Source organism: Dicentrarchus labrax, unplaced genomic scaffold (assembly GCF_905237075.1).
Source record: "Dicentrarchus labrax unplaced genomic scaffold, dlabrax2021, whole genome shotgun sequence".
In the NCBI taxonomy this organism is placed as follows: Eukaryota; Metazoa; Chordata; class Actinopteri; family Moronidae; genus Dicentrarchus; species Dicentrarchus labrax.
This window is the reverse complement of record NW_026136719.1, coordinates 31786540-31814038: the sequence shown is the minus strand read 5'-3', so window position 1 is coordinate 31814038 and position 27499 is coordinate 31786540. Positions and strand designations below refer to the sequence as shown.

The following is a 27499-nucleotide window of genomic DNA, read 5'->3' as shown; positions in this document are numbered from 1 at the left end:
AAAGCACCAATTCTGGTAGAAATATAAAAGAACTGACTGTATGCGACGCTGTAAATGGACAAGCCTTTAAGCAATTGTGTTTCCTGTCTTGGACCTAAGCTACACTGAATGTGTCCCAAACAGTGATTTGTGCTGGACAGTTTTTTTAAAGGCTTTGTTGCATGTATCACAGTGTAATGCAGTAGCGGCAGGTGGTACTCACAGCCAGGACCCGGCTGGGTGTGTGTATCATGGACCTGGAGCTGAAACCACGGCTGTGGGTAAAGCTCTTTGCCTCAGGAAAGCTGTAGTCTGGACAAAGAAGAAAGGTAAAATATTAGTGTTTCAAAAAAAGACTAGAATATTCAGAATGCCACCTCCAAAAGTTACAAAAACTACAACACTTTATCACTCAGGAATGAAACGTTGTGGCCTCTCTTCTTTCATTCTTCCGTCAAATATTATCAATATTTTTCAACTTTGAAAGCCCGCAATTCAGTTTAGCATTAGCCTTTCAGCAGCCAGCATTCACCCTGTGATTTCCTCAGAAATTACCTTCTCTATCTTATATTGTTTCTTCTTGTTTATATTGTTTATATATTATCTTGCTGTTTACCTATTTATTATTTCTTGCTTTTCTATCAATGCTTCTGCATCAAGGATTATTTTATCTTGTTCCATTTCATTCTTTTTGCTTTGATGACTGTTGGTCGGTGTTTGAATGACAGTGTGGCTTTTCAGGAGGGGTACTTCTCACAGTGGCAGCAGGGGAGGTGGGGTATTAACAGCACAGTGCACGTACAGACAAAAACAACAGCTTATAACTGATAGGCCTATAACTGTAATAAGATACGCTTATTCTATGGTTAGAGTAGTGTTCTTGAAACAATACATCGGTCATATAAATGGACAGCTAGGAGGGAAGGAGTTTTTCCTCAGTATATATTAGTAGTATATACCTCAGCAGTATATACATATTTTCACCTGTCCTCAGCTTGAATTGGTAGGTATGTGTGTAAGTGGGTAGTTAAGATTCTTTATTGTCCTTTGCAGGAAATTTGTTACCACAGTCTGTACATAGCCTCACATACATAGACCGATCAGCCATAACATTATGAGCAGTGAGAGGTGAAGTGAATAATACTGATTATCTGGTTATCATGGCTCCTGTCAGTGGGGGGGATATATCAGGCAGCAAGTGGACATTTTATCCTCAAACTGATGTGTTAGAATCAGGAAAAATGGGCAGCGTGAGGATTTGAGTGACTTTGACAAGGGCCACATTGTGATGGCTAGACGACTGGGTCAGCATCTCCAAACCTGCAGCTCTTGTGGGGTGTTCCCGGTCTGCAGTGAAAGTGCTCCAAGGAAGGAAAAGAACCGGAGACAGGGTCATGGGAGACAGAGGCTCACTGATGCACATGGGGAGTGAAGGCTAGCCCGTGTGGTCCGATCCAACAGACGAGCTACTGTAGCTCAAACTGCTGAAAGAGTTAATGCTGGTTCTGATAGAAAGGGGTCAGAACACACAGTGTGTTGGTATGGGGCTGCAGAATGCCTGATCTGCCTGATTGGTGTACATACATATATAATATTTACAAATATTGGCTACTTTGTTGAGTAATGCTATGGCACAAGGGACAAAACTGCTGTGCCCGGATGGGAGCAATGTGAACAGTGGGTTGAGGGGGTGCCTGGTGTTGTGTGCTATGATGTGTGCTCTGTGTGTGATAGCTTTGTTGCTGAGGTCTGAGAGGTTGGGGGTGGGGAGACCAATCATTTTGGAGGCTTTCTTTGCTATGTGTACAAGTTTGTTCCTATTGAAGGCAGTTAACATGTTGAATAAAAAGGGGGGGGCAGTAAGGGAGAATGGGTTGGATTATGCTTTTATAAAACAGCAACAGAAAGTGCTTTGAGTTTGCAGTGTTTGTGAATGTCCTTGCTCAGTTTGTTGTCCAGAGTGAGTCGAGGATATTTAAAAGCATATAGGTGTAGGTGAAAATATGTCAGTTAATTGTTAGTTAGCTATTCAGCTGCTTTAATGACAAGCCAAAACAGATACACAAAAACCCACCGTTTGTGAATTGAGCATGTTAATACAGTATAAATTAGAATTATGAAAAAACAATTAAGAGACCGTTACTCAATAAATGAATAAATAGTGGTAGTGGGCTGGGAACGGATGGGGCTAGAGGAAGATTTGTCCAAACCCATTATCGCTCTGGGATATAGTGGAAAAAACTCTGGCTTGTTTGTATTTCTTTTCTTTCACAATCGTTGTGGGCAGCACTTAAACCAGGATGCAGCGACGCTGCCCTCGCAAAACAGTGTCAAGGGGGAAGCGGAAGGAGAGGAGAAATCCCCACAGCCTACTTCCTGTGAGCCAGACTAGTGGATCCCCAGTCAGGGGATGATCAGGATACACTGTCTGGAAACTGTGGATGTGTGGACAAAAACTTGTGCCAAATTCGTCAAGAAGATGTGAAGATATTTCAGTCTGGACCAAAGTGGTGGACCGTCCCACAGACTGACATTGCCATCTATACAGCCGCACTGCTGGAATGTATAACAAGAGTGTTATATGTGAAAGTCATGTAAAGACTTTACATTAAAGGTCTCTGTATAACTGTGATTCTGTAGCACAGATGGATTCACTTCACCTCAAAGACATGAAGACATGTGGAGATTGCACACTGTAACCACATGTACCAACACTCTCAGGCTCAAGAGCTGTTACGAGTTGAACAGGGAGGGGAAGGGGAAGCAGTGTCTGTAGTAAACGCCTTGGAGAAAAACAATACAGACCCTCCAGTCCAGTAGGGCGGAAGGGAGGAGGGAGGAGATGGTGCTGGAAGGGGAGTCTGGGCTGCATGCCTGAGCATAAGCATCACCAGGTCAAAGGTCAGGGAAGGTATGCTCATGCAAGACCACCACAATACGAAGAACACACACAGCATATAACCAGCAATCAATCTCTTTTTGTTTTGCACACAATTTGCCATTTACTAAATTTTGCTTCCTGTGCAATGGAGAGCGGAGGTTAGAGATTACACTTTGTAGAAATTGAGTATGAATCAATTTTGGACAAATTCTGAAACTTTGGTGTAGGGTTTTGTTATTAACTGAAAGTCTTATTCATTTGCTCCAACTCTGATTCACACTTCTGGTTGGTTCTACAGCAATAGCAAAGACTCATGGGTACCACAGGCTCAAGATGCCAGTATTTCAGATTCCACATCGTGAAAGTACTGTATTTATAACCAACCATTCTAAAATAACCTATTGTTAAACTGTGGCATTATATTTGTGTCTCATTCCTGAGCGAGCAATGGGAGATTTGCAGCACAGAAAGATATATATTTTGCGAGCACATACATTATATTTTAAAGAGACAAAGCAAAAGAAAATGTAGTTTGAGAAAACATCTGTTTTACACATAAATGTTAATCTTCAATTAAATCACTAGTATTTCTACAGCATCCTGGAGGCATTATGATAAAATGATGACGATGTAGATTTGTTCAACTACAATTGGATTAAAACACATTTTCAGTCATCATTTTGTATTATTAACAGAAATGTTTGCATGATTTGATTCTATGGTGTCCGGTGGATTTGTTTTCTTATGCAAGCATTGGGACTGGAGATGGAACAGCCAATCAGGTGGTGGTTGATTTTGTTGCACATTTTAAAGACTGTGCCAGCTTGAGCGAGTGTGCAGGCAAAGAGTGTGCACAGAGTGGATGGTGTTGGATATTCACTTATCATGTGAACAACCAAGGGCAACACTATGAAGGCTTTTGAGGAGAGGCTGTCTGAGTTCTTATCATGCATATCCCGACCATTACTCTATATGTTTCTTTTCTATCTCGTGATGGTCCACAAGCGTGGGAGTGTGTCCAGTGGTGGATCTACTGGAACTCCCTTTTCCTTGATCCCATGGCCTTGCAAATATCCAGACCTTTACATCAGGGTGTCTGGTTTAGTGCTAGATATGTCTTTTAGCTTTTCTCTCATTACATATCCACTGTAACTTTTAAATAGTTACAACTAAGACACATTGATGGTTAGAAGTAGGATGATATTTACTGTGTGTGAACAAAACGCTCACATCCCATGAGAAATCCAGAATGTGGTAGTGTTGCTCTCTGAAGTTTAAGCATGTTTTTAATTAACTCCTCTCTCAATGTTTACTATGATTAAGCCCACCTCCCAATATGAGACTTTGGCTTCTGCAAAAAAAGAAGCCTCTCAGTAATTTATGTGTGCAGCTCCTCTCTTTCACCATGAACCATTAGTGGGCCATGGTACCCAGCCATGCCTTTCTCAACACCATGTTTACTAAGTACTTTCCACCTTTGTCACAAACTTATCTTCGACTAAAGCACGAGTCCTGGTCCCACGATATCCAAAACCTTGGTCACCAACACTAGTCTGAACTCCATACTCAATACCCAGACTTTTAAAGCCCTCTACAATGTTAATTACACCCCAATGTGGGATGAAGCAAACAACATGTTAACGATCTTTGGGGCCTTTTGCACTAAAGGAGACAGACATGCAATGGGGAACTTTTGCAGCCACTTTCTAACAGCAAAATCCACCTTCCACCACCTCTACAGCTCACTAATTGTTAAATCCATACAAAACCAAAGTGAAAAGTTGTGGTTATGCGCCAGAATCATTCTTTTCCTAGAGTCTTGTTATGTTTCTGTAAGGATGCCAGAAAACCAGCAGATTCTCTAGGAAGAAGATTTTGTGACCTGTAAACAGAGCCAGTCTAGTTGTTGGCCTCTGTATCCAGTCTTCATGCTAAGTTAAGATAATCAGCAGCTGGCAGTAGATTTAAAACGAGTGTACAGACATGAGAGTTGTTAACTGTTCAAGAAAATTATTTAATATCAATATTTCATTAATTAATTATATATAAATTTCCTAAACTGTTGCAACACTCTGACCTTTCATTGCAATCTACTCAAATGTCTTCAAGATACAATGTCTTTGACTTTTTAGCTGGGATATTTTCATTAGCTTTCACTGTAAGAAACGGTAAGTAGGTCACCAAATCTATTAGAAATCATCCACTGGGGATGGCAACCTGGTGTCATATCTTGCTCTGGAAAGACAGACCAACCAACTCAGTACCTGAAATGGCCATTACTTCAGATTTTTATCCACACGAGTACCCTCACTCCCTCTGTATTTCATGATAAATGGTAAATGGACCTGTATTTGTACAATATGCAAAAGGGCGAAGCATCGGGAGCAATTTGGGGTTCAGTATCTTGCTGAAGGGTACTTCAACATGCAGCAGGGAGGACCCGGGGATCAAACCAAAAACCTTCCAGTTAGTGGACGACCCGCTATTGCGAGTGGTATACAATAAAAGTTGTGAAATAATTGCCTAAAATTAACTTCATGCTTTGACTGAAGTGTGGGTTCTTCTAAAACCCTGCATACAGCAATGCTGATAAGTACTTAAATATCTTTGTTAAAAAGGAAAACAAATGGGAAAAGAATTAGGCACAACATAACCCTAAACACAACACAACCCAAAACAACAATAGTTGTGTTGTGTTTAGGGTTACTAGTGCAGTGCCCGTAGGAAGTATGTATTGCTATAGAAAAGTGGGAGGTTAAGTAGCTTTTTCATGGATGGCCAAATGAGGTTGTGTTTGAAGGTGTAGCAGCTAGCTACAGACGAACATCCACAGATTCCGATTCCAGTTTATTGTCCTCACGTATCCGGATCTCCTCAGACCGGAACAGACTCGGTCCGGACTCGTTCAGTCTCAGTAATCCACAACAGTCACTGTAGATGCACAGAACGGGACCGAACAGCCGGCAAAATCCGCTGCAGGTATAAAGCCGCTCGCGCTGCTGCAGGTATAGATCAGCGTGTTTCTTAAGGTGTATCGTGGGGGTGGGCTCTGCAGTGATTGGCTCTGGTGCGCACGTGGCTATGGTTGACAATGCTAGCGGAATTCGTAAATCATTTATGAAATAATTTATTAACAGTATCTTTGTAGTCCAAACAAAGCCAGCGTTGCACACCCTTAAACCACAGAGCAGCCATGTTGAGCTCAGGTCAGTCTGATCCTGATCTGCAGAGATATTACAGACAGACAGACCTTGCTTTTATAGAGAGATGTGAATTAGGGTACTGGCACCAACTGACAGACCAACAAGCATCACCATCCTTACGCTCCATTACTAGAGTTGGAAAAAAGCTTGTACCTTGTGGTATTGTGTGACTTTAACTCGTACCCAGGTCAAGTCAACTGAACACCGGAAATGTCAGGGTCAACTCCCATCTGTTCTCAAAACTCAAACATATCTAACAGAAACAATAGGGACAGGATTGTTTACAGAATTGATTCCTGCCATTACGTTGGATTAAGATATTGACCTTGGTGTTAGAATGGTTACATTCCTTGCTCATGTCCTTTGCTTCTTATCTCACCTAAATCCAAATCTAATTGTCTTCCACTACAGTTGTGGATAAAATGGATTAGATGTTTTTAAACTGGGTAGTTTTTACTACCTCAGTTCAATAAATGAAAATGAGATGTTTTTTATTGTCACTTCACAAGAATAAAAACGAGGTTAAAGCTGCACTAGGTAACTTTTATAAAAATAACTCATTAATGCTGAAATCTTCACTGTGTTTTGACAGCAGTAAATGAGGAACCTGATATTTTCACAGATTTTCTGTCTCATGTTCTACTGTCAGGATATAATGAAAGTATGAACAAATATGAGAGAAAATATTTTTCTGCAATTACCTGCTGCAGCTTTAAAAGAAAAGGCCCTCAGTTTTTAATCTTTTTATTTTAGGTCTCAGGACAATAAAATCTACAAATCTGAAAGGTCAGAAGTGCTGTTCTCAGATCTAATTATATCTAATTCAGATAGATCAAATTCTAAGGTAGAGTGAAAAATATCAGACACACAGTATGACAGCAGGGCTTACTCCGCTGGCTAAAGTACAGACCAGTCTAAAATAGACTGATAACACACTGTGAAGAGAAGATTAGACAGGAATGTTCCACACACAAGGTGGTCAATGAGCTCAGGAGGGGTGTATAACCAGACATCAGCTAACCTGCATTTCTTTTTCAACATCTTTCCCATTCACACAAGCATCTCTTGCTCAACTCATTCTACGTTATTTTGCTCCACTCACCCTCTCCATCTGTTTCTTTTGTTTTAATTTTCATTGTGGCCGCACTGCATCCAGATTATGTGGAATTTAGACCACAGCGTGGGAACTTCTTCCGATTTTGCCAAACCCCTTCGGCTCATTCAGTTCCTCTCAACTTCAAATGTCACGGAAAACTAATTCCTAGTTTAGGCAACAGCAGGTAATGCATTGATCTCATGGCAAAATGAAACATATTTAGGGAACATTAAAATAAAAGCCACTTCACCATAAACTAAAACATTCTAACCTGACTTTAAACATCTTGTCAGTGGTTTTACATATATTTCCACAAATCCCATATACTTTGCATCACTGTCATTCTGCAGCTGCATTTTAAAGTCAACCTGAAATATGAATGCTCCACACTTTTTGTGTAAGGATCTAAACTATAATAATTCTACAGTTATTGTGCATATTTTCTATTTGTCAAAATGGGATAACAGCTGTTGGGCATATTTCAACCGTTCATGGCCGCAGTCTGTGACCTAATGAGTTCCACCTTGATTCAAACTCATCAAGGAGTAATGTACGGAGCCACAAAGTAGTGTATGTGGTGTTGGGGGTCACAGATTGGGCAATCGCCCAAAACCACGTGCAATGGACTGCAATGGCTAATCGCCAATTTGTCCAATCTCCCAACCACAGTGAATCAAGTCTGCAATAACTTCAATCCTTTGTTACTGTTGTACAATGCAGTGCAGCCTTTTTAATTTTTTTCCAGAAATAAACACACTGTCACAAAAACACCTTCATACTGTGTGTGATGGAAACACACATTATTGTTATTTCACAAACAGGACATTCAGTCGAAAGAAAAGCCATCTGTGCTGGCTTGGAGATGTGTGGTTAGTCATTTTACTAATAAAAGAATATCTCACACAAGCTTACATGCAGCCCTCAGACAACATCCTGCCTCCGTTTGTCAAACCGGGGGCCTGTTATCAGACAGGAGAAGGAGTAGCAGTGGAGAGGAGGACAGATTTCTCCTTCCTCTACCTCACTTTCCTTTTGAATAGACTAACGGGAGGTCATGATCCGGCCTGCAGTGAGACAGATGTGGATCGTCTTAACTTCCTAAAGCTGACTGGACACTATTATAAACCTGCACATGTCACTACAGAGAACATGAGGTGTTGCTGGATCTTTGTGCTTAATAAATCACTTTTGGATCATACAGTTCTTGTTCAACATGTGAACATTTAGGACTCCAACCCATCCTGACTGGAACCTGTGATGTCAAGTTTCCACAGCGAGAAAAAAAAAAAAAAAAAAAACAGGAAATGACCAGGAAATAATACACTCACAGGTTCTCACAGCACACATATGCGTGTCAGTATATTGTTAACAATATACATAGATAAATAACATATATATTACATATATTTTTGGGTAAAGGTTAATTGTGATTCACACTTTGTCATCTATGACAAACTGTACAACTGTTGAATGGCTTTGTAAAGCCGTATAATCCAGGCATCAAATGACCGACATTCATAAGAAATGACTTAATGGTCTGGCCTGTAAAGTCCTGTGATATCAATCCTCTGAACAACTTTATCTCAGCGATGCTGCAGCTCTCATACTGCTTCCCAGCCATGATGTGTCACAACTGGAGCTGAAGTAAGCCCACCACATTACTGAACAGGGATCTCTATTTAGTTGATTGTTGAGTCAAGTTGCCGTAAGACCAAAACTCAGTGATGAAATGGAATTTCAAATTTCCACATCACCAGTTCCCATGTTGCTGTGGAACAGATTTCCTGTGTTGGTTGCATAACAACTCAGGTTCACATCTGTTTTTGTTTTGTGTTGAAATTTTGATGGGATTGGCTCGACTGTACGAGTATTGGTGACCTGCCGATAACTTTTCAATTGTATTTTTATAATAAAAACACTGAATAACAGAATAGACAGAGCTTTTGATCTTATTCCACAATTTCATTTCTACTTTATTTTTCACCTTATTTCAGAGTTTACTCACAAACTACTTTTACCTTGCTTTCCCCTTTTACACACACACACACACACACACACACACACACACACACACACACACACACACACACACACACACACACACACACACACACACACACACACACACACACCCCTCTACCTCTCTTACTGCACTCACACTGGCTTGCCCCGCCCAGCCTCTTTCAGTCTCCTAGCATGTGTCTGCTCTGCTTTCATTTTTTGGCAGCATGGTTTATAAGGTTGCCCAAAAAACACGTTTTTGAATTTTCACCCGTGAATCCGTGCCGCAGGTGAGCTGCATGTGGAGGAGTCTTGTTATGTCTTCTCTACTTACAGTAAAAAAAAAACTTCAAGGCCGATGACATGATTTAGCTTGTGTGTGGGTCTGTGACAACAGTCGATTATTGTCAAGAGCCATCACAGCATGTGTGTACATATTACCGGCATACAATTGAATATATGAGACTGATCAGCCGGTCACTGGTCATGTCCGATCAAGTGTATAAGGAGCGCAAGGGCATGCATTTATTGTGGATTATCATCATCATCATCATCATCATCATCATCATCCGCTTATCCGGGGTCAGGTCGCGGCGGAAGCAGGTCCAGCAAAGGACGCCAAACTTCCCTTTCCCTGACCATATCAGGCAACTCTGACTGCGGGATCCTGAGGCGTTCCCAGGCCAGTGTGGAGATATAATCTCTCCACCTGGTCCTTGCTCTGCCCCGTGGCCTCCTCCCAGCTGGACGTGCAAGGAACACCTCCCTCGGGATGCACCCTGGAGGCATCCTCACCAGATGCCCGAACCAACTCAACTGGCTCCTCAAAAGAGCAGTGGCTCCACTCCGAGTCCCTGACGGACGACAGAGCTTCTCCCCCTATCCCTAAGGGAGACACCAGCCACCCTCCTGGGGAAACCCATTTCGGCTGCTTGTACCTGCGATCTCGTTCTTTCAGTCATGACCCATCGCTCATGACCATAGGTGAGGTTAGGAACAAAGAGCGACCGGTAGATCGAGAGCTTCACCTTTCAGCTCAACTCTCTGTGACAACAGTACGATAAACCGGTAAATTATCAAATTAGCATAATTCTGTCCTATTATAATAATCACTTGGGAGAAACAATCCTTAAAGGACCAGTGTGTAGGATTTAGTGGCATCTAGTGGTTAAAGTGCAGATTGCAACTAGCTGAACACTGCTCGCATCTGTATTTTACAACCTGGGAATGAGAACGGGCTGTGAAGTGTGTAGGAAAAACTACAGATATTGTAAAACTTGCGAAAAAAACACAAATCCCTATCTAGAACTATTTGGTTTGTCTGTTCTGGGCTACTGGAGAAACATGGTGGAGTCCACTGAACTGTCTGTAGAAACAGCTCATTCTAAAGGTAACAAAAAGGTAACGATTCTTACTTTCAGGTGATTATGTATGGATCTTAACAGACTGGTCAGAGTTGCAGCAGGCAAGCGCATTACATTTCCCAGAATGCAACTGTCATGGTTAGTACATTTACAAGCAAATGAGAAACTTATCTTTGCATTTCTTCTGTCCTCCTTGCTGAAACTGAACCATACAAAACCTTGACCATTACTGTGCACTTTGCGTCCAGTCCACCTGCATTAAATAACATTGGGGATTCTGACATAATTCACTGCTCAACAACTGACACGAGTGACAGGAACTGCTCGAGGGGCTTCAGGTCCCATCTGCCAGTATGACCTCTACCGCTGAAGCAAAAACCCAGAAGCCCCCACTGTCTGTGTTCAAATGGTGTACAGTTGCATGAGGATAGTGGAGTAAGACACTGCAGGACTAATGTGAGTTTAATGTTTAATGAGCTGCTGGTGAATGAGTGCCAAACTTACAAGCAGAGCAGCAGACCCCTTAGACAAGCTGTTATGTTGTTTCATGACATCTTTATGAACAATGAGGTGACAATGAGGTAACTATCTACATGGGCTCAATGATTCACTGGCTTCAGCATCTTAAATGTACTTTAACTTAACATAACTCATCATTTTTATTCTAACAATGTATAATTTCGAAAGAGTCACTCGTGACCAACCAACAATTATCATGAAATATTTTGGCATTTTTCAGTTCATTGTTTTGGTTCTTTTGATAACCATTGGTTTGTTTGAGTACCATTTGCAGCCTGCGAGCTGACTCTGTCTCTCTGTCTTTCTCTTAGGAAACTGTTTACTGAGCTAATAGATCAAGTGAGAAGTAGGCCTAAGCGCATTTCTTCATAAGACTCTATGCTATCACTTTTTTTGTAGTCAATGGAGCTGTCCCCTGCTGGTCATTACACAGAATGCATGTTTAAGCCTCTTCCGCGTTTGGCTTCACTTCACAGACCCGGAAGGTCTGTCCCCCATATATACAGTTAATGGTTCAGGCTGTACACTACCTGCCAAGCACCCAACAGCAGCAACAAGCTGGTGAATCAGAGTTGGGCATTTAACAGCTTTAGAGTCAGGGGACGTTTTCCTCAGGAGTTGGTAGAGACTAAAAACAGAGCGAAAAGTCCCTAAATCCTGCCCCTTTTTGCTCTGTGCTCCAATTAATGTTGAGCAGGCCTTGCTCAGCTTTCTCGTATCCTGTACTTAGATATGCTATGTGCTAGGCTAGTCTATGTTCAAAAGACAACCACATTTTTAAAGATGGTGAAAAGATAAAGCTGCATATATAGTCATATCTTAAGTTAGCTAATGTTAGCAAAACACTAGCTAACTAACTAGCTAATCCACATCAATCATTAGCTGGCTAGTTAGCTACACACATGCATAAGCACACACACACACACACTTATTATTATATTTCTTTTTTTTACTCATATGTATATACATATATTTTAGACTTGCGTTGGCAATGTAAATGTCTGTTTCCCATGCCAATACGGCCATTTTGAATTGAAATAGCTAGCTAATCTACATCAATCATTAGCTAGCTACTTAACTGGCTAGTTAGCTAGCCTTTTGCTACAGACCAAATGCTAGCTAACAAGCTAGCTAATCTACATTAATTACATTAATAATTAGCTAGCTAATTAGTTAAATTAGTTAATTAACTTAATCAGTGTGATGATGATTGTGCGATTATATGCTGCTTTTATCTTTTAACCATCTTCAAAATGCGATTGCCTTTCAAACACAGATTAGCCTAGCACATAGCATATCGAAGTAGAGGAAAGGAGAGAAGTTGACCGAGGTTACAGAAGTCACAGAAGAAGGGTGAAGCTCAAACGCTAACTCTGTATCTGCTGGAATTAAAATGGCAACTGTTTGCTAAAACTTTCCCCACAAAACCTTTATAAGAAGAGAATGTGTCACTGTTGTGTTTACAACTTGTTCCACTTCTCCCAAGGTCTGACAATGTATCAATGCAGCTCTAACCCTTCCTTAGTAAAACTACCATGAGAAATACTGTAGGATGCTTTTTTTCTTGTTATATTGGGATTTTACAACCCTACTCAATAACAAAATATTATTTTTTTATTGTTTGATGAGTCTTACAGAAATATGATTTTACAGTGTTATGTAAAGGCCTCTGAGACAAACCTGTGAATTTTTGGATTGTGTATCCTAAAAAACTGAATATAACTGTTTTGCCAGAACATGGCCCTACTTTCTTATCATTTAATTTGTGTTTTATTTCAATGCATTTTATTACAATCCTTACTTTAATTGTTTTTCCTGCTTAATGGGTGCTGGTGGTAAAATGTTAATTAGGCTACAGCTTAATGACTATCACCTGTTAATGGTCTGAACACGCGCACCAGTGGTTGAACGGGATGTGGCTCACCTGTTGATCCGGTCAGCGAGTCGTCCAGTCTGGGCATGGAGGAGGACTTCTTCTCAGCCAGCCGCATCCGGACCTGCTCTCGGACCCTCCTGGCTCTAGCCACCGGGTCCGTAGACGGGCCGTCCGAGGGAATCACATAAGCGGTGCAGGAGGAGTTGGGCTGCAGGGCTGACAGAAAGCAGCCCTCCGCCACCGCCACACTCATTCTCACAGCGGGAAATGAACAACTGCTGGCCGGCAGAGAAAGACAAGTAGCAGGAGCGGCTCGTCCGGTGTCTCGGTCCTGTCTGTCTGTTTGTCTGTGTGAGTGTCCGTTACGAAATGGAGATCAGCAGCCCGACTTTATGTAGGCGGGACCTGCAGGGTTGGGGGGCAACCAAAATCCACCTAGTGACTGTGAGGATAATCTCTAGAAACTCTGTTTAATGCAGTTCATTTACAACAGTTGTTAATTATCTGTTGTTGCAATGATGATACTGAATATATCAGTAACATGTTCACTGAACACATCTCTTATTTGTTAAAGCTACTTGTTAAAAGAACCTGCTGAAAACGGATATTCATTTAATGGTGTGTTATATGGCCACATATAAGAAGACAAAACAATGTATTGATTTATACTGCCCGCTTTAGATATTTCAGTGCTTTACGAATGTGCCACAGTAATGTTTCTGAGTTGAAATATCTTGCTTTGGGGGAATTTCCAAGCAAATACTGACATAAGTGATTGTTTGTGCAAGTGCTGCCACTCCTTAAAGTGTCCATGCCACCATCAGGACACCCCATGAGTATTTCTCTAGATCTGCTGATGACAGGATATAGCCTAATCTTAACCAAATGCCTTTGTTGTCTAAATTTAACCACAAACAGGAGATTAGTCGTGCACTGTATGGCTGCTGCCCTTCCAAGCTGCAAAAAACCGAACAAAAATAGGTAGACTACTTTATATTACAGAACTATTAATCAATCTCTCCCTGATTGTGTGAGTAAACAGATTACCTAAGTATGGTATAACTTCAGTGCCAGAATATAAAGATATCAATATAAAGATGTCTGAGTAAATGCAGCCGTTGAATAAATATATGGTGTCCAGCTGAGAGGCAATGGTTAGTTTTTACCATATTCATTATTTGTAACTTGTGTGTCCACACAGGCCTCAGATGGAAAGAAAGGTGTGTAGCAACAGTAAGAAAAACATACACCTCATGTAAACGGCATATAGTTCAGGGCTCTTCCTGTTATGGTGGATGGCCCATTATGTGCCATATAGTTACACAGTGACACAGGCTGCTGCATAGCCAGAAGGTATGACCGATGAAATTTAGATTATTGGAGAGATGACACTGTTTGTCTTCACCTGTGTGGGGACTCTTTAACATCTGTGACATGACTGTTGACCTGAGGCTACTACCAAAGCTATGTGTGGGATGTATGACTTTGGTGACTCCCAGTGGCATCAGCGAATAATACACTGATGATGTTGACATTAACCTATGATTTTCTGGATTTTGTCAGACAACATTCTGATCATAAAATAGTGATTTGATTTTATATTCATTCACTATGTTCTGTTTGTTAAAGGTCCAGTGTGTTATATTTAGGAGGATCTAAATGGAATATAATATAATATAATATTCCATTAGTGTAAAATCACCTGAAAATTAGAATCATTCTGTGAGCTGTTTTTATCTACAGAGGGAGTCCATCATGTTTAACCACCATGTTTCTAAAGTAGCCCTGAACAGACAAACCAAACACCGGCAATAGATAGGGCCTTTAGTGTTTTATTGAGAGTTTCATGGTCACCATAGTTTTACCTACACACTTGCATGGCGAGTGGTATTCAATTATTTCAGCGGTAGGTGCCACTAAATCCTACACACTGCTCAACATAAACCAACATAAATACAAGTGAACTATGTAAATGATAATTCAGCTATATTGCATAAAGGACCAGTCTGTAGGATTTAGTGGCATCTAGTGGTGTAGCTGCAGATTGCAACTTCCTTGCTTCACTCTCCCTTCCAAGCGCGAGAAAGAAACTACGGTGATCAACCATATTAAGTAGCTTTTACTTGTAATTTTAAGTGACACTAACTTTCTTTGTAAATTACAGAAACATTCCTGATTACTTTTTGCGAGGTATTTGTAAAAATACAAAATTAAGTCAGTGTCACTTAAAATGACTAAAGCCATTTGATCAAGAATGTTTTTTTAACTTACAAAATTTTGTTAGTTTTGCTTAAAATGCACAATGTAACTTAAATGTTAAAAGTTAGATGAACTTTTTTTTTACAGTGTACAGAGTTTGACAAGATTAAGAGTCTTTGATCTGATGTTGTCCAGACATTTCAGTCATTGGACTGACACTCAGATTAGCATTTCCATCCATAAAGCCATGCTGCTAGCATGACTACAAATTAGACAGTTAGTGTGGACATTTTGGCCTGATAGTGATGACCTCTGGAGTGTCTAAAATACAGAGAGTTCAAAGTCTGCTCAGTAAATTCCACGGCACTCCTGTGAGCCTGCCTGAATTTTCAGTGATGTCAAGCACATGACTAGAAGTTACACTCACTGTCACTAAATATTTTATGTCATCAACACTAGTGAACCCTGATATCGTGTTACATAAATGTATGTTATGCAAGATCTTGAAAATAATCATTCTTATCCAAACCTAAATGATGACTGGAGCCAACAGGAGGGACAGGGAGGGAGGGTGGAGTCAGATTGTTGACAAGTTCAGCGAACATGCTCAGCTCTTTCAGGAAAACAACTACAACGTCATCTCAAAGCCCTTCCCAAAGTTCTCTGGAGTGAAGCACAAGGTGAATATAAACTCATGAGGCAGGGGCGGAGCGAGGGGCTTCTTGGGTTCCAGCCCAGAATATTTTCTGAAAAGCCCAAAGTCTTTTAGCCAAGCGGTTCCCAATCCTTTATCCTTAAGGGACCCCTTTTCTATCATTGAGTAAACTGACTGAGTGACATATTTTATGGAAATGTCATAGTATATTCAATGCATAGATATTGTTATATTCTTTTACCAACATTTCTAATGACAGTAAGCTAAGCACAGTTTTTCTGTTGATGGGGTGATTAGTTAAGGGCTAAGGAATGTGGAAATAACCTCATCACCTAAAGCTAACATGAGAAATACTTAAAGGGGAGGTCTGGGAAACTAAATCTGAGTCCGAGGAGCAGTAATATGTCAGGAGGAGCAGAGAGGCTCAGGGAGGGATTTCTGCAGCCTGTCTCAGAAACAATCCTGGCAGCCAGGACTGAGACCACAAGGATTTCACACAGTGAAACCACTGACTCTCATTTTGGGTGTGGGATGCAATGAGGAGGCTGTTTCACTGGAACAGCACACACACACACGCACACGCACACAGGTCATGACCTCTTACTCCATAAACCCATGTGCTAAATGCTTAATCTGTGGTGTAAAACAGACATCATTCTGTTCTCATTCAGCTGACAAAAAGCTACACAAAAATGTTTACATAAATTTATTCCACCAGTATTTTCACTTATTGGATTATTTTGTACTTCTTGGGTTAATTACCCCTGATTCTTCTTCTACTGTGGAAGTCTGTGGCTGCCAATATACAAATGAAATATTTTGCCAAATAATTATTTTTCCCATTTGTCCCATTTTAAAATCAAAACTACATTGACAAATCACCTTCACTGTCCTCCAAACCATAACACTGCCATCATGATAATGTAACTACACGTGGATTTTCAAATTGGCAGACAATGTCTAAACTGGAGTTTTCTATTTGAATTAGTGTATTGGCAAAAATCTGGTGATACAATAAATACAATACGATTCAATATATTCCGATTTATTGGCTACAGTAAGCAAGGCAATATATTGTGATTTCTTTTAAGGAAAACGGTCATAGTGTAACACAGTTATGTGAAAGCACTTGACATGACATTTGGGAGTAAATCCAACATTGGAATCATATTTGTTTCGAACATGTTTACTTGTTTTCACTGCTGCTGGAGCAGAGGTGGTTTTCATTAGGACAGAGGTGTTGGAATTCAGAGCATCCAGGACTAACGCTGACAGCTATTAATCACACAAACTGTCAGTGAGAAACGATGTGTAGAGATAATCTCGCAGTGGGGCAGGGACAGTGTGAACTCTGGCTTACACAGGCCTATTGAGAGACAACAAATACAAATCACACCAACCAAGACAGCAGCAAGAGTGAACAAAGCAGCAAAGTCCAACCAAAACAATGAGCTCAAAGACTCTTTTAAAGCTGAGGGGAACTACAGATTCAGGTTGCAATTCTTAGTGAGTTGGTCACTATGAGCAACTCCTTTCACATCACACAAAGTATAAAGTACTGATTAGTGCAGCTTTAATTTAGCATGTGTAACGGAGTAGAATATACTTGGTTTAATTATGGCAAAAGTGGGGCAACAGTGCCATCTACTGGCACGGCAGTAGCCATGACATTGTGGGTTGGCGTTTATGGAGCTACGCGGAGTGATACGGAATGCACTGTGGTAGGTCACGTTCTCTCGCATGGTCTGGGATAATTAATAATTTTGTGAGATTCCAAATGTTCATACTTTGTATTTTACCGTGTAATGTACATATATTGACTTTAGCTAACTGTCTTGAGCCCAGACTATAAGCTATCTAGTCTTTAAAATGATATTTTAGAGACTTACTGAAACGTACATTGTCAGTGTTAACCTAGCATAATTATTTGCACCTGTTCCATGTTTTATTCAGACTGTTATCCTGAGACCAATGCTGATTGACATACCACTGTCGTACTGTGGTACAGGTAATATTCTATGCATTTCTGTGTTAGTTTTCATGATGTTTTATTGCATATTATTGTTTGTCTGCGTGAGCAGCCCTTTTTAACTGTTCTGTTAAGTAGCTCACGCTAGTTTGGCTAGCTCATAGTTTAGTGAAGCAGCCTGTTGATTAGGTGTGTATGATGTATACCTGTGCTGTGTTTATGCTCACCTCATGCTAAATGGTGAATGTGGCTTTTCCATCTTTTCTCATATTGTAAAACAGATTACTGAGGGGTGGTTTCACCAGTATAATGTCAGTGCATATGGAGATATATTTGATTGTGCAAATGTGAATACAATGTAGCCTAAGGCTTTGTAATGTACTAGAATATATTAGGTAATATACACTATACGATCACATCAAGCTATAAAAATTCTGTTGTATTATTATTATTATTTTTATTTATGGAACCACACAGAGTGATACGTAATGCACTGTGACTGTTAGCCTGAGACCAATGCTGATTGACATACCACTGTCGTACTGTGTTACAGAGCGATAAGGAAAGTACTGTGCAATAAAGAACCCTGTAATCCACCTGGCTGCCTGTGATGTGTAGAAGCGACAGTAGTGTGGAGCTGCGTCTCATCACATACAGTTGTGACTTGTCGATTTGAAGTTGGCTCTTCACCCCGGACCGGGACCATCTTACTGGACGGCTTCTGCATTGTGCTACCAGGTGGACAGTGTATCAGCCTTGTGTAACTGGTGCACTTAGTTTAAGTGACCTTGCTATTATCGAGTTGTTTTGTTATTGATGTACTTTTCTGTTTTGATTATTTCATGCTGTTTTGTTGAGTGAGATTTCAAAATGAGCTACATTCCAGGGAATTTCAGTACGCCTTTTACTGGAGGTATTGGTAGAGGTAGGGGGATCCCTATGGTGTTGCGCTTTGACAGTCCTGTTCAGGGGGGTGACGTTCATGTAGTGGGGAATAGGCCTGATACAGCAGAGGCCCCTTCAGTCAGTGGGGACAGGGTTCCTCTTCAGAGCCACCACATTGAACCTGCACACAGGTTACTGTCACACCCACACCACAACCTATTTTGCAGTTACCTGATGTAGTCAGTCAGATGAGGGAGATAATAAGACATGTTGGTCAGCAGCTAGCGGATAGTATAGCTGCATGCCTCCGCCCAGCACATAGTGTACCCACACCAAGCACTTGCCTCACAGGAAGGGGAAAGAGCCTCCAACCTTCAAAGGGGATGGCATGGACACTGAAGATGTGCATGAGTGGGAAGACCTGATGAAGAATTACATGAAGAGGACAGACGTCAAAACGGAGCAACAGGCAGAAGAAATACTCATCCATCTCAGAGGTAGGGCTAAAGATGTTGTTAAGTTCGGAACGAGGAACAGTGGCATTGATGTGACCCAGAACCCGGACGCCATCTATGGTCTTCTCCGTAAACATTTTGCTGCTGTCCCCTGTTCTCCTCTTCTCCTAGCAGACTTGTACACCACTGCAGAGGAGTAATGAGGATGTGTACGACTACTGGCTGAGGCTCAACCAGGCTGCAGACGTTGCTGCTGACCGCCTCAAAGAACAAGGCAAAGAACTAGACTGCCTCAGCCTAGAAGTGACACGTATGTTTATCAAGAACTGTCCCTGCAAAGAGCTTGCCATAACGTTCAGGTCGAAGACAATTGACAAGTGGTCTGCGGTAGAGGTCCAGGATTTGCTGGATGCGTACCACACAGAGATGGGTTCGAAGGGTGCTGCTACTGCTGCTGTGAGTAGGAAGCCCAGCGAGAATGTGTATGTAAACAAGGTCGAAATGCTTCACAATGCAGTGCCTCCACCTGACACTTCAGACTCTCACACAGCCAAGACACCAGACCTTGCTGCTCTTGAACGTTTCATCACCATGCTGGAGAAAGTTCTGCTAGAGAGATCTGCTCTGAATAGGGCCAGTACCTCCAGACAGCCTAGGTCGAAACCCCCCAGGATTGAGGGTCTGAATAACCTGCCATGTGCTGTCTGCGGTGATGCTGCCCACTCTGCAGTCACTCATTGCCGTGACAAGAAACTCTGCTTTCAGTGCTATTCACCTGATCACTCCAGACGCAGTTGCCCTGTACAGACAATGTCCACCCCATCTGCACAGTTGGGAAACTAATGTGTCTGCATCCAGGGGAGGACGGTGCAGATCCTATTAGTGAACCTCCCAGTTGTGATATGGATGATTTTGAGTATAGTATTCGAGTCGTTCAGTTCCACAGCGGCAACCAGGCAAAACTGTCATATTTCAAGTTTCAGCGACGCAGCTGTAACGCGCCTCTTGCAGCATAATCCAGACATGAGACGATACTCTGCAGACGATGTCGTCATTATTGGATGTGGTGGTCATCAGGTCACGCCTTCAGCTGTATATGATGTGGAAGTATTGGTGTATGATAGCAAGATGGTTGTTCCTATGTTTGTGGTGCCTGGTCAGACTGATGAGATTATCCTGGGCAGCAATGCCATCAAGAAGATTCTTCAACTGATGAGGAAGACTGACAGCTATTGGCTACTCATGTCAGAGCCCAGTAGTGTCTCTGATGAAGACTAGTGTTGCACGGTGCACCGATACTACGATAAAGTATCGCAATTCTCGGAAATTAAAAACGCCACGTTTCCTAAATTTAATAGTATCGATACTTTTAAGAATGACCGCGTTCCAGATTTGTAAGAGACGTATTTCATCTTGGTGTGTGCAACGCATGCTTCCAGTGTCTCCCTATGGACGTCTGTGTTTTTTCTCCTCACGCACGCAGCAAAGAAACACTGTAACGAGATCGCTGCATGTGCGAGCACAAGTGATACTGTGGCCACCGGTCCACGACTGGTAGAAAAAGATGACGCGAGGAGTGTAATATGGAAGTACTACCTTGCTGACAGTGAGGGCAAAGCTACCGATAAGTCGAGACCTGTTTGTCGTCAGTGCTAACATTACCAACGAATGTAAACAAAGGGAGCCAACACCTCGAACCTGGCGAAACACTTGGCCAACAAGCACGCCGAGTTGTAGGAGGAGTTTATAGACCGACAGGTTAGTATGTGAAAGATAACACGACCACGCTCATGCCCTTAAATAAGTCAAATGAGTAGGCTATGGTTATTTTGTGAGAAGTTACTATTTTGCACCACCGTAGTTTGACGAGGCTATCTAGAGAAATAGTAGGCTAACTATGGGCATTATCCTCATGGCTAACCAATAGCCTAATTCAACATCTCTGAAAACGCAACTTTCGCAGATAACGTTAATAATTTGCAAGCTGCTAAAATAAAGCACACAAAACATCAGCTAAAATGATCTATAGGCTATATGATTATAATCAGAGCATGTGCATGTTTGTCAGTGATTTATTTATATTGGGTTATTGCAGCATTTAAAGAGCACAGACCTACGCAAAGGAGGTGTATTTGTGAAACGCCTTGTAAGAAATGATGGACTCAAATATAAAGTTAACCATCAAAGAAATCAGACGTTGAAGTACAGAAAACATTAGCCTATATTAATCCATATATCACAGCTTAAATAACATTAGGTTAACTCATTATTTCCTATTATTAATTATGGTAATGTTATGGTTAAGTAAATGTTAGCAGTTATCACTATAACCACTTAAAGCGCAACCACTTAAGTTATTGTTACTATCACACAAACTATTTAGGTCCTCTGTTATGACAAATTCATCACCATCATATTTCCATTTTCTTCTGCTACAGAAAAGTATCGAAAAAATATCGAAATCGCAATTCTTGACTTGGTATCGGTATCGAAACAATAATTTTGGTATCGTGACAACACTAATGAAGACTGCCATTGCTTCTTCTCTCTTCTTTCCAACACGGAGAGATGGAGAGGGGTGAAAAATGGGGTAAGCTTCCTGCTTCAGCACCAATGTCAGTTGGCAGTACAGTGAGAGTTGAACCAACTCAATCAAGATGCAGATCCAGGAAAGTATTGGTCAGTAGGCTTGTTACACCGATGTGGGGCAATCGATGGCTGCCCATGAAGGTCATCAACCCTACCAGTGAGCCCATAGTGCTGAGGAGGAACACTAAAGCTGGCAGATGTGTTTCCCTGCATCGCTGTTGAGGATATGTCTCAGCCTGACCACATCCAAGTCCTCTCTCAATCCATGACTGATTGTTATGGCCACCGCTGTTTGTTTGTGTGTAACTGTCACTGTTTGTAGTGATATGCTAATCAGGCTGTGTGGCTCTTCCACTGCCAGCCCTGCCCATTTCCTGCTGGTTGCTGATTGGAGTGGCATCCCTTCACCTTCTCCATTCCTGAAGCAGTCTGCCGGTGATGCTGATTGGCCCGCCGCTCCACCAGTTCCTCCAATCCAGAAGCTGCCAGCAAGACCGCTCCCCCTTCAAATAGGGTGCAGGCCTGCTGCTCCAGGCAGCTCTCATTCTTGTGATCAGCTTGCCTCGTTGCCACTTGTGTGATTATGTTGACTGTTTTTGAGTGGAATTGTTTGTGCTAGCATTGCAGTTAATTAGTATGTTGACTTAGTGTGTTTGTTTTCAGTGGTGGGTATAAACTGTGATCTGTCTGTGTCCTCTCCTCAGGAACTGTCCAGGGTTTAGCTTTAATACTGACTCTGTTTGCACACCCGTAGTTTCTCTTTGTTTATTTCACTAGGTTTAGGGGTGCTGCGCTCTTTGTGTTTGGTTTGAAGTAACCAGAGAGGGTTTTTGTTTCGTGCTTTTGTTTTAGTCGGTAATCTCGTTTTTAGAGATTTGTTATATTGTTTTAAATTGTTTATGCAGCACCCACTTGCGCGTTTCTGTTGGTTGAAGATTCCTTTTGGTAAACTCTCTAAACTCCCCTTCCCAGCCGGGTCTTAACACTGATGCCACAATCACAAGGACCAGGGAGGATGTCAGAAGAGCATTGGAGCTTGGCCTACAAGATCTGGACTTGGATGCGTGTGCTGTTTCTGACCTGTGGAGAGACAGGCTTTCCCGGATCATTGAGAGACATGAGTCGATTTTCTCACGGAACAAGATGGACTGTGGAGAGGCGTCTGACTTTGTGCACAAGATACATCTGGTGGATGAGAGGCCATTCTGCCTGCCTTAGTGCGGAGTGCCGCCAGGCCACTATGAGAAGCTAAGAACAGCTCTTAATGACATGGAAGAAAAAGGCATCATTCGTAAATCCTACAGTGAGTAAGCATCACCACTGGTTCTTGTCTGGAAGAAAAATGGGGATCTGAGCATCTGCACAGACTTCAGGTGGCTCAATGCGAGGACAATGAAAGATGCACGCCCACTGCCTCATCAGGCTGATGCTCTCGCTGCACTCGGGGGAAATGTCTTCTTCTCCACCATGGAGCCATTAGCCAGATGCAAGTGTCTGACCTGATGGACAGCTACGGTGTCACTCCTCGCAGAAGAAGAGCCGGTCCTTCTTGGGGATGGTGCTGTACTATCAGCATTTCATAAAAGATTGCTCCACTAAGGCCAGGCCCCTTTTCAAGCTGCTCTCAGAACAAAGGACTGGGGGGAAAGCCCAACGAGGGAGGAAGCCCAAAAAAAAGCTCTCTAGTCATGTGAAGCTGTCGGCAGAGGACTGGACAATCGAGTGTCAGGGTGCCTTCGACACTTTGAAGTATGATCTATTGCACAGTGTGACATTAGCCCATCCTGACTTCGGGAAGCCCTTCATTCTTGCTGTGGACGCTTTGTTTGATGGGATTGGAGCTGTCCTTTCCCAGCTTCAGCCTGGGAGGCCAGTCGCCTTCGCCAGCAAAACACTGTCACGAGCCCAGTTGAACTACCCAGCTCACATGCTAGAATTTCTCGCTTTAAAGTGGGCCATATGTGACAAGTTCCCCCACTGGCTCAAAGGAAGGCATTTCACTGCATAGTCTGACAACAACCCCTTGACCTACATTCTAACAAAGCCCAGGTTGGATGCATGCGAACAAAGATGGGTGGCGAAGCTTGCGGCGTATGACTTTGACATGAAGTATGTCCCAGGGCCCAAGAACACCGTCGCTGATGCCCTGAGCCATGAACCTTTTGTCCGGTCCAGCGTAAGCCATCGTCTGGTGAAAGAACCTCATCTGTCTTTGTTGGATGAGGTCAATGGAGTTGTTACTGGAACAGTACAGGATGCCTTCTGACTGACCACCAACTGTCAAGCTGTACAGACCGCTGAAAGCCATGCTGATGGAGACCTTAGTCCAGAACAAGATTTCTGTCTGCCGTCTGGAGTTGCCATCTGTGCTGAGGAGGTGTTGGCAGTCTTGGATGTCCATCGCACTGGTGGTGTCTCTTGACTGTCTGGCGCGAGCCCTATGTCACTGCAACTGCCTGAGGAAGACCCCTCCATTGTCCTCCCGCACAGTTAATTGACCAATCTACAGCAGCAGGATGCTGCAGTGAGCAGAGTTCTCTTCTATGTTCAGCGGCATAGGAGGCCGAACGCACATGAATGGGTAACTGAGTCGAGCTGTGTACTCAGGCTGTTGAAGCACTGGGAGAAGTTGAAGGTGCACAACTCTACAGAGTGAAGAGTGACCGTCGCATGAACAGAAAGATCTTTCAGTTTGTCATACCAGAGTCTCTGAAACAACGAGTCCTGCACAGTGTTCACGATGCAGCTGGTCACCAGGGCCGTTCAAGGACTCTCTCTCTGGCCAGTGCACGATTCTTCTGGACAGGCATGGAGAAGGATATTGTGAAGTGCATCTTAGGGAAGACTCCTGAACCAACTGATCAAGCTCCTCTTGAGATCATTCGCACTTCAGCTCCTATGGAGCTAGTGTGCATTGATTTTTGGACAGCGGAGACGAGTGATAAGACGACTACTGATGTCCTTGTTGTAACAGACCATTTCTCCAAACTGGCTCTCGCCTTTCCCTGTAGAAACCAATCTGCGAAACAAGTTGCCCGCTGCTTATGGGACAAGTTTTTCTGCATCTACGGGTTCCCCAAAAGGATCCAATCAGATCAGGGAGCTAACTTTGAGAGCAGGCTCATTCAAAGATCTACTTGAGATGATGGGTGTGCATAAGTCCCATACAACACCGTATCATCACATGGGCAACGGCATCACAGAAAGGTTCAACAGAACTCTTGGAGGCATGATAAGGACTCTCCCCCCGAAGTGCAAATCCAAGTGGCTGCAGATGCTCCAGATGTTGACCTTCTGCTATAACTGCACGGTGCACGAGACCACAGGCTTTGCACCGTTTTACTTAATGTTTGGGTGGGTCCCGCACTTGCCTGTCGATGTCATGTTCCATCATGTCCTGGAGGATGCTGGCGTCGTCAGCCACCATGAGTTTGTATACCATCTGAGGAGAGATCTCTCTGAGGCCGCGCAGATTGCTCAGCAGCATGCCCTTGGAGAGCAAGCCTGTCACGCAGAGATCTACAGTCGCAGGGTCAGAGGATTGCCGTTGACTGTGGGTGACAGGGTGCTGCTAGCCAATTGAGGTGAGAGAGGCAAGAAGAAGGTTGCAGACTGGTGGGACTCAACCCCTTTTGATGTGGTGTCTGTGAGATCCGGAATCAACGTGTACAGGATCCGAGATAGCGTCACAGGAAAAGAGAAGGTTGTGCACAGGAACATGCTGCTCCCAGTTGATTTTCTGGCTTTTCCTGAGCAAGATGGAAACCAAGCAGCCTCTGGAGCCGGAGGATTTCCTAGGTTTCTGCCTTTTAACAGGCAGTTTTTCTTTCCCTTGTCGCCAAGTGCTTGCTCATGGTGGTACTGTTGGGTCTCTGTAATTAATGTTAAAGAGTTCGGTCTAGACCTGCTCTATTTGAAAAGTGTCCTGAGCTACCATCTGTTATGAATTGGCGCTATACAAATAAAATTGAATTGAATTGAATTGAATTGAATTGGAGGGTCTGATGCGTCACACAGGAGTGCTCAGAGCTCCATCATGGATAATGAAGAGGATACTCGAGCACGCACCATGAACTGGCTCATACGGTCGCCAGCCCAAGTGGAAGCAGAGAGTGAGAGTGTTCCTTGGGGAGTTGGCCTTGACGATGCCTTGATAGTGGATGTCATGGAAAGGAACCAGTTGGATGAATCGCCAGACAGTGTTCCTGATGATTCTGAACATGTCCACATCACTCATGCACAGACCGACTCATCATCAGACCCGGTACGTGACACAGCACACTTGCCTGTCGATGTACTTGTAGCCTTAGGTGATCCTCTCACTCCAGTTGAGGTTGAGCTAGAGGAGGTTGTTTGCACATATCCACAAACCACACAAGCCCCTTCAGTTTTCACAAGATTTGGGAGGAGCGTTAAGCCTCCAAACAGGCTTATTTGTGAGATGGCAGGCCAGAGACTTGTGGGGAATAATGAACCTGTGATGGGGTCTGTGTTTAGTGTCATTGCAGCGTCGATGTGTGTGTAGTGCAAATGATGAGATTTGGTGACAAGTTGCACCCTTTTGTTTTTTTTTATTATCAGTCTTGTTGATGATGATTTGGGAGTATGAGATTCTCTACACTAATAGGGCGAAGTATGACAAGTGTGTGAGATGTAAATGGCATCTCTGTTTGTCTGTGATAAGTATGGGTTTTGGTGCCATCCTGTCGTTACACACTTTCGTACATCAGTGCTCGAAAGTTTTTTTTTCTGTCCTACTGTCATTTTTTTTTTGCTCTTGGTTTTGCTCTTTGTGTATGTTGCCCCTATTTGGCATAATTTAAGGCGTATGTAACGGAGTAGAATATACTTGGTTTAATTATGGCAAAAGTGGGGCAACAGTGCCATCTACTGGCACGGCAGTAGCCATGACATTGTGGGTTGGCGTTTATGGAGCTACACGGAGTGATACGGAATGCACTGTGGTAGGTCACGTTCTCTCGCATGGTCTGGGATAATTAATAATTTTGTGAGATTCCAAATGTTCATACTTTGTATTTTACCATGTAATGTACATATATTGACTTTAGCTAACTGTCTTGAGCCCAGACTATAAGCTATCTAGTCTTTAAAATGATATTTTAGAGACTTACTGAAACGTACATTGTCAGTGTTAACCTAGCATAATTATTTGCACCTGTTCCATGTTTTATTCAGACTGTTATCCTGAGACCAATGCTGATTGACATACCACTGTCGTACTGTGGTACAGAGCGATAAGGAAAGTACTGTGCAATAAAGAACCCTGTAATCCACCTGGCTGCCTGTGATGTGTAGAAGCACATACAGTTGTGACCCGTCACACATGCTAGCTAACACAGTTTATTGAAAGACAAAGCAACAACATGCACATTTTTGTCTGGATTTGATGTCAATGAGAAACACGAGACAATACTGTTCACACAATCAAGAATGGGAATATAACATTGTTTCACTTAAAGAATGCAGTTTTTTCCATTTGAAACATACTGTATCGTAACAAATCTCTTGATCATGAAATATAATCAGATAATTTTTGGAAAAGAAGAAGATATATACAAAATAATCAGTTCACCTAGATTGTGTGTTACTTTTCTCTCAACCTGGCAAAAGGTACAACATCAACATTTTGCTGGTTCTGATGTCAGTCACTACCCATCACATACCACATCTGTAAATACAACTTTGTTTGATAGAGAGCTGTGCTTTGTTGGCCACATCAGTTTGTGTTTTTGTGTGAATGAAAAGCCCTAGTCCTAATTTGCTTGCATAAGTCACTTGACATGCATTATCAGTGCGTCTGCCAAAGA

General features: G+C 42.5%; 1 protein-coding gene across 1 annotated transcript in view; it reads right to left on the bottom strand.

The window, feature by feature from the left end:
* LOC127351903 (plakophilin-3) overlaps positions 1–27499 on the bottom strand; it is a 49244-nt gene that overhangs the window by 20682 nt on the left and 1063 nt on the right. The window contains exons 2-3 of the mRNA XM_051379892.1: positions 12968–13324; positions 203–291 (exon numbers count right to left, since the gene is read on the bottom strand). Coding sequence (XP_051235852.1) covers positions 203–291; positions 12968–13172 — 294 coding nt within the window. The 5' untranslated portion in view covers positions 13173–13324. The remainder of the gene's footprint in view (positions 1–202; positions 292–12967; positions 13325–27499) is intronic.